This window comes from Sinocyclocheilus rhinocerous, unplaced genomic scaffold (genome assembly GCF_001515625.1).
Source record: "Sinocyclocheilus rhinocerous isolate Xijiao unplaced genomic scaffold, SAMN03320098_v1.1 scaffold1464, whole genome shotgun sequence".
NCBI lineage: Eukaryota > Metazoa > Chordata > Actinopteri > Cypriniformes > Cyprinidae > Sinocyclocheilus > Sinocyclocheilus rhinocerous.
The window spans coordinates 169012-177851 of NW_015643188.1; the positions used below are offsets into that span (position 1 = coordinate 169012).

An 8840-nucleotide genomic window follows, 5' to 3' on the forward strand; every position below is an offset into this window, starting at 1 on the left:
TCAGTGTGAGTGTGTGTATCAGTGTGTGTGAGTGTGAGTGTGTGAGAGTGTGTGAGTTAATTAAAGACTGTTAAACCTTCCTCGTCATCTTCGTGAGAGTTCATCAACACAGTTTGCGTGACAATAATAGGCTATAATTACTGCACACTGAATGTCTATTCATGACTGTATGGAAATCAGTATAGAACAGCATAGATATGTGCATTAATGTTTCTGCACACAGCAGATAGGACTGCAAAACTAATGACTGTTTCCAAATGTTTTTTCCAAATTCATACATGCTACTGTTTGAGCTAATCAAATGAATTGCAATGAATCACACCCAAATGAAGGTCCTTCCAAGAGAAGGGTCACTGAGAGCTTCATCTGTGCTGCTGATTATTAAACCAGACGTGCATTTCTTCCTCTCTTCTGTCTGCAGCTCGCGACCATCAGGAGTGAATCGCGTCTGAAGCACCTTCTCCTGCGTTTGCCCAGTTACTGCCCCGAGTCTCTGGTAAGATCTGTGTTTACATTACAGCTGCAGCACAGGAAGTCTTAAACCGAGAGCGCTGCCACTTCCTGTTCCTCCCTCGTGGTCTGCTGCTGTGGTTTTACCTGCGTGCCAGTAATGAAGGCTGGACAGACGCCTCCACCCTCTTTCAAAGCAGCAACATGCAATTACATCCAGCCTCTAATTAAGCCCCGGGTCTGTTTGCTTTGGACCGGCGCTGATTCACAGAAAATGGATGCAAATGGATTTTGGAAGCATTTGAGATGTGTTCGAAAGCATTTTAATGTCTGAATCAAATGTGTTTTTTGAGTCTAACGCATCAAAACCACATTGTTGTTTGTGCTTCGTTCAAATGAGGCTGGATCTTTTTGCCGGGTGTGTTTTTTCATACTCCAGAGAATGTGAATCTCAGACGATGGTTTGATGATCTGGTCAAAGCGTGTGGATGAGGAGGAGGCTGTGGCTCAGTAAAGCATTCTGTGGCTCATCTGCATCTACTTTTAATTAAAGTTGAGTCATATTAGGAGGCTCTCCGCTGCCAATAATACGAGCTCCACTGATACCAGAGACGCTTCTCATGAAGGGATCTTTGTGCACAGGCTGCTTTCATACGGGTCCTTTATAACCAGACCGTTATATAAGACTGCTTTTATCATTCGGTTTCAGTGAAAATACATTTGAGATGAAATTTGCTTATGTAAATAGTGACCTAAAGCAGTGCAGAATCATAATTTATTTATTTATTTAAAGCATAAATATTCAAAAGTTTTTTTTTTTTAATAAAATTTTTTTTTCTTGCTTTAAATTGCATTTTGAGTCTCACATGTTAAATCTGTTATTTTGAACCTGAACACAGTCATCAGCAGCTCCCTCGTGTTGCGTGAAATGATATTTTCAGTAAATAATGACCTGCTAAATAACTTCTTCTGCTCTTCAAAGAAGAATCCTCAGGTTTGGAAGCACATGAGAGCGAGTAGATGATGTGTTCTGAGTTGTTGTCGTGCTAAACATCTCCTTTTCGCTTCGCAGAGTGAACTTTGGATCTGCATCAACAACACATTGCCGGGTACGTGAACACAGATGGAGACGTTGAGAGCCGTCTGCAGAACACACCTGTACCAGCCTTAAAAGAACAAGAGAGGATTTAGAGTCTCTGAAGACATAATGCCTCCCAGATGCACAGATATCACACTTCACATCAGTCAAGCTACACCTTGCATGGCCATTAAAACCCCGTCCAGAGCGTTGAGCTGCAGCTCATAAAGAACCCAAGCCAAACTCTCCACATTCAAAGCACATCTGCATGCAATATGAATGCCGTGTTGTTTTGAGACTCATCAGTGTGTCATGTATGCTTCTGCATTAGATCCACTGTAAAGCTCACTGTGATTCTGAACATTTCCAGGAGCATCAAAGAAGTCAGACGGATGGGTGGGTTTGGGCTGCTGTGAGCTGGCCATCTCCGCTGAATGCCGCAGGGACTGCAAGCAGGTCAGTAAACAGATCTTATATAATCTATATAAACATGTAGAGAAGTCTGTAAGCTCATCGGCTCACCTGTGGTTCTTAGATGCGTGTTTTTCTGCTTTCTGTTCAGGCGTCGTCTAAAAATGACATCGCTAAAGTATGCAAGAAAGACACAGAGGTGGGAGTTTACCTTTATTTTACTTCATAGAGTTTACAAATGTCGAAGCCTGTTTCCACTTCAAGAGTAAAAATAAGTCATTGTGGTAATTACGAGAAAGTTTGAAATAAATGTGACACTTTTTTTTTTTGTGAAATAGAGAGTCACAACTGTGAGAAATTCAGAATGCGGATTGTGAGAGATATTTGCAATTATGAAGAAAAGTCACAGATGTGAGATTGTCACAGGTGCTTTTATTTTCGTTCTTCGAGGTAGAAGCAGGCTTTCATAAAGTTCAGATTAAGAACATGTTTGTTCCGATAATACTTCGCCACGTAACTTGTCCGGTGTGAATAACCTGTTTCTTTAACCCTCCTGTTGTGTTCCGGTCATTTTTTAGACTTTTCTCCCCCATCCTGTTATACTTGTGGTGTTTTTGGTTCACATTATGCTGCATTCTTACCACTTATTAATTGTAGGAATTATTGATCTGAGCTTATGCACCTCAAAAAGTGAAACAAACTAACATTATTTTGCCGATGTTTGAGGTTTAAGCTCAGATCAATGAGGCCTGCAATCAATCAGTTCCTAAAGGAACACGAAACCTGGGCCAAATGAAAGAAAACAAGTTGATAAAAAGATTGAATCCAAGATTTGGTGATATTATAGCATAACAAGAAATTTGTCATTTTTGACCAGGAACACCAAATTAGGGTTTAGTGATCATACTAGTGTTGTTAGTATTATTTGCAGTATTTATTATTATTTTTACATTTCTTTTATTTCTTTAATTAGTTTTTATCTAATTTACTTATTTATTAGTTTTTCATCTGATATTTATATTTGACTTTATTGTTTGTTTGTCTAGCAGCTCTGCAGTCTGAAATGAGCCTCAAGCTTTATTTGTATTTATTCATTTAAAGCCTGGTTTCTAGCACAGGCCCAAACCTCTTTATGAGGTCGTTTCGTTAGTGTTGAGCAATGGAAAAATATAATTTCCCTCGAACTGGACATGCTGTCGCCACATTACAGCGCAATCAATCTGTAGCTCTGCTGGCTGAGTGTTATAAAAGAGTAATGATCCCCGATAGAAATGCTGTAGCTCTGATGCTGTTCTCCATCGGTCAGACTGTAGTCCGTACGGCTCTTGAGATCCAGACAAACACGCAGACCATCGGCACAACGTTTGCTTTGGATCGCTCTCACAACAACTTCAGCTCTTTCATCGTGTGCCCTTGGTTTTCTTACGCATTCTTCAGCAGGTTTTAAAGATAAAATGTGCCTTAGTTTTATTAGACGGCTCTTGAGATCCAGACAGACATGCAGACCATCGGCACAACGTTTGCTTTGGATCGCTCTCACAACAACTGTAGCTCTTTCATCGTGTGCCCTTGGTTTTCTTACGCATTCTTCAGCGCTGCTCGACTCGACTGCAGCCAAAAGAATCCAAGCCTTTATATAGCATTAGAATGGATGTTTCTGATGCTTGCAATGATCAGAGCTGCTGTCAGAAATAAACTAGCATCAGCCTTTAGGTTTTAAAGATAAAATGTGCCTTAGTTTTATTAGCACACTACCATTCATGTACGGGGTCAGCAAGATTTATTCATGTTTCTGAAAGAAGTCTCTTCTGTTCACCGAGGCTGCATTTATTTGATCAAACACAGTAAAAATTATGAAATATTATTACAATGTAAAACAGCTGTTTTCTATATGAATATGTGTTAAACTGTAATTTATTGTAACTGTTAAACTGTAATTTATAATTATGATCAAAGCTGTATTTTCAGCATCATTACTCCAGTCTTCAGTGTCACATGATCTTCAGAAATCATTCTAATATGCTGATTTGCTGCTCAAGAAACATTTCTGATTATTATCAATGTTGAAAACAGTTGTGCTGCACAATATTTTTGTGGAAACTGTGATACATTTTATTTTTCATGATTCACAGATGAACAAAGTTCAGAAGAACAGCATTTATTTAAAATAGAAATCTACTGTAACATTATAAATGTCTTTGTTTTTATATTAAATGTCTTTAGGTATTAATTTCTTTAAAAAAATCTTACTGACCCCACACTGACCCCGGCAGTAGCGTACTTAGTACTTGGATTCAGAAATAATTCTCTGAAGTTTGAAAAGCTGCATTACATAACAATAATTAAAAAAACAATAAATAATAATTAAAGGTCATTAAAATAATGGTAAATATAATAGAAGGTTTTTGTGTCTTTGTGAAAAGAACAAGCACTTTTTGGTGAATTTTAGAGACAGAAACACTGTTTCATAAACTATATCGCAATATTGTAATTCATTGTATTTCTCTCTTGCAGAAACCACTCTACAGCTGTATCACCAAAAATGAAAGTAAGCAAAGCTGCATGACAAGGTCTTTGGTTATCAGTCCGTCTGTACCTCATTTCTGTGATTCAGTCCTCAGAGACTGACTTTCCTGTTTGAGGACGAGAAGGAAATGAGATAGAGTTGTTTCTGTGCCTGGGAGGCAAGGTCACGACCTTTAACCTGTACTCGCCGAGCTCAGGACTGAATGAAGCACTTATTTGTGTGCATTAGTAGAGCAAACATACTGCAGACTGCCTTTATTAAACAGCGGCAGACTGCATGATCAGATGTAGAAATGATGAGATCAGTGTGTGGTGATGGCTCAGTGTGTGTGTGTGTGTGTGTGTCCAGTGGGCTCAGTATGCTGCAGTTATGCAGGGAGACACACAAACTGCCGTGAGTACTGTCAGGCCATCTTCCGCACAGACTCGTCGCCGACCGTCTCCCAAATCAACGCGGTCAAAGAGTACTGCCAGAGCATCAGTCCGCAGCTCATCGGCTGTGTGGCCAACTACACCAAATCCTACCCCATCCGGAGCCCCATCGACAGTACGTGCACCCACAAACTACTCATTTCACTAATAATTACACAGAAATTGCAAGAAACACATTGTCTTAAACATGACATTTTATGTTAATAATCTGCGTCTATTTGCAACTTTAAAAAAAATCAATCAGCTAGTCAATCAGCTGTGGCTGCATCCCATTTGCATACTTTTCATTCTAAATATAATGTAAGAAAAAACAACAACAACAACAAAAATCAATTGTATTCATCAAGGACTCATTCAATTGATCAAAGGTGACAGTAAAGACATTTTCGATCCAAAGTGCTGTACAGTGTACAAACTAATTACTACATATATGAAAAAACAAGGACAGATCATGTGATCATCTGAGGCGCGCCATTAGATGTGTGCCAGCTATTGTTAACTGTCAGTTTATATTACACATGCAAAAACATAAAAATAAAACAATAAATCTGTTATATACTAAAGTGAGGAATCATTTACAGAACCATGAGAGTTAAGACTGCTTTCAATCAATGTTCACACAATATAAAATTACCACATTATTCAATATATATTTCAAGTTAGTTGCCAAGGCGATATTTCTATTCTGTTATTTTAACTTTATATCAACTAATGAAAATATTTTTTAATCGTTTTAGTTTTATTTAACAGGACCAACACTAGAGTGAGTCGTTGAATCATTCACTCAACTATCCTGTAGATTAACTACAAACTAGAACCTAGTAAAATGTAGTTGACTATAATCAGTGCACGCTTTCTACACATGAACAGTGTCAGGTTTTGCGTTAAAAATATTTAACGCAATTAACGCAGGGGTGGGGCTCGGGTTGGCCACCCCACTCACAACTGCACTTTTTCTTGACAAGAAGTGCATTTATTTAGTCACAGAACATCTTTACGAACCCATCAAATGGGAGACGTTTCAGACGTGCGCTCCAGCTTCACTTCATCGCCAGGCGCGAGTCAAACGAGCGTGGAAACGGTACTGTGCTCGTAGTGCGTGCTGCCGCGCGCTGTAGCCTGTATCTTTTCATATCAAAGCGCGAATGAAACTACGTGCATGCAATGTCGTTGTCAGTTAAGTCATAAAGTTACTAAAAAAGGCAATTAAAGCTGCCTTAAAACTGTGCATGGATGTAATATGTTATATGAGTCACATTTAAGAATATGTCTCTGAAATGGTTTTCAAAACTGTCCTGGAGCAGTCCAGCACTGTCTCCCTCATCTAACACACCCAATTCAACTCGTCAGCTCATTACTAGAGACTTTAAGACCTGAAGTGGGTAAAGGTAAAGAGTTGTGAGAAACTAAGATGTGTGTAATAATAACACACATCTTAGTAACCTAATAACCAGCTGCTGTGATGCTGTTCATCAAAGAACAAAAGAAAAAAGAGGAAATCAATCACTTTTGTAGCTTTGAGGATTCATCTATATTTAATTTAGAATTTAGTGTTTGATAACTTTATTTAATTTGTGAAGATTGTGAAGATTGTTTTAAGTTCATTTAAATTAGAAGTTATTTTTTAAAGGGGTCATATGATGCTTTTTTTAAAGATCATTATTTGGTGTATTTGGTGTAACAGAATATGTTGACATGCTTTAATGTTCAAAAAACACATTATTTTTCAAATACTGTACATTATTGTAGGTCCTCTATGCCCCGCCTCTCTCAAACGCTTCGTTTTCTACAAAGCCCCTCCTTCCGACAAGCGCAGTCTGCTCTGATTGGCCAGCTGACCCAGTGCATTGGGATTGGCCGAACACCGCAAGTGTAATGTAACCGGAAATGTAACGCCCCTTACCATAATCACGAGCGTCAGCTTTCAAAGTAAATATCAAGACAGTTAATAATGTCGTTAGTTTTACCATCAGTTCAAGCCCGAAAGGGCAACAGAGTCGCCTGACAGACGCAGTGATGATGCAGTACACAAGCCGCGGTTAAGACAGCTGACCACTTAAACACACAGCGTCTCCCTGACATGTTGCTTCAACACTAACTGCTGTTACTGAAACCATGCCTTCTTTCTTTGCGTGCACATTTGGGCCGCATTGTGCTAATATTTCCACATAGTGAGGTAGATATGTGGGGGCGTGTTAGAACGAGCCGTTTTAGGGGGGCGTGGCAGAGTCTTAACTTTGATAAAGAATATCTCTTTGGTTTTGAGACTTTAGTCTTTGCAACTTCAGGGATCTTATCTATGCACAATCAGCTTGTAACACTCCAAAGAGAAAGGAAAACTTGAAATCGCATCATATGACCCCTTTAAAGTCTAGTAAATGTTAAAATTGATAGCTCTCAATTATACTGTAATGTTGAATGGCTGTAGTCAATGGTTAAATATTAGGGGGAAAAACTATTTCATAGAGACATCAGTAGTATTAGTATCAGTACTGGCCTTCAGTCATAAAAAAAGATGCCATTAAACAGATATGCTGTCTTTATGTTGTTTGTACATTAATTTGAAGATTGAATGTGAAATTATTGAAATTTAAAAGTATATTTAAAAACTTTACTGTTAGGTGGGATTAATCGCGATTAATCACGATTAATTTCAGGAAAATGTGCGATTAATTACTTTTTTTTTTCTTTTCTTCGATTGACAGCACTAGTTCAAAAGCATTAGTTCATTGTTTTCAGGAAGAAAACACTGCTATGCTGTGTAAGAGATGCTTTTGTTTCGATGTCTCTTTTCATTGTGGATCAAAAGTGAAGATACTAATATTGTGACTGAAATGTATGTTACTCAATTTTAACTTCTTGTTTATTGAACTGTTGTATAAGTGAAGCATATAATTAATTCACATATCCTCAATATCCAGCTATACCAACTGTGATACTGTTATGCTCTTTGAAAGTAGACAGGGGTTCACAGGGTTCATAAGTTTGCGTGCTATTATTATGTAACTGAACACGAGGTCTGTGTTACATGGAAAAATGAATATCCAGCAGGCATATTGTTGGGTTTCTCTCTGGCCTGTGCGTTTTCTCTGTGGGTTACAGATATAGACAGCATGATTTATGATGGCAGAAGTAGTCCAGCATTGTTTTCAGGTCAAACAGGCATTAAGCTCCATGATAGGACCACCGGTTTCCCACCAGGGCTACATGGTTACACTCAATCCCATGAGTCCTCTCAAACGTTTGAGGGAAGAGAGATTCGAGCCTGTGAAACAGTGAGTGTGACTTACTCCAAGAGTTTGTGGAAGTGTTATAACAAGCCTGCTTAGATGAAGAAATGGCATGGCATACACATGAGGCTCACGGTCGATGTGCAGACTCCTGAGGAGCTTTGCATGGGTTTTCATGACTTTTGAATCCAATTACGGCTGGTGGCTGAGATTCTGACAGATGTATGAAAGAAAAGAACCTTTCAATACTGAGTAAACAGAGTTTGACTGACCCGAGACACTTAAACTCACACTGACCCTCTGTCATAGCACACACTTACACACACACACACACTCTCACTCACACACACACACTCACTCACACACACACACACACACACTCACTCACACACACACTCACTCACTCACTCACTTACTCACTCACTCACACACACACTCACACTCACACACAGACACACACACAGAGTGTTCTGAAACATTATGAGAATGTTATGAAACAAGTAGTAACATTTAAAAACGTTAGATGAACATTCAACTAAAATGGTTATGAAAAATTAAATGAAAGATATATAAATATTCCAAATTTTTTTGTGGTAATGTTCTGATAGTGTTAAAGACCACACAAAATCTTTACTTGTGACACAGTTTCTGAAAGCTGACACTCAAACAGCAGAAGCCCACACCAAATCTACAAAACCAGACACTAATAATCA

General features: G+C 38.6%; 1 protein-coding gene across 1 annotated transcript in view; it reads left to right on the forward strand.

The window, feature by feature from the left end:
- LOC107757182 (reversion-inducing cysteine-rich protein with Kazal motifs-like) overlaps nucleotides 1-8840 on the forward strand; it is a 55943-nt gene that overhangs the window by 22018 nt on the left and 25085 nt on the right. The window contains exons 3-8 of the mRNA XM_016574597.1: nucleotides 422-496; nucleotides 1523-1559; nucleotides 1899-1984; nucleotides 2091-2138; nucleotides 4454-4487; nucleotides 4815-5012. Coding sequence (XP_016430083.1) covers nucleotides 422-496; nucleotides 1523-1559; nucleotides 1899-1984; nucleotides 2091-2138; nucleotides 4454-4487; nucleotides 4815-5012 — 478 coding nt within the window. The remainder of the gene's footprint in view (nucleotides 1-421; nucleotides 497-1522; nucleotides 1560-1898; nucleotides 1985-2090; nucleotides 2139-4453; nucleotides 4488-4814; nucleotides 5013-8840) is intronic.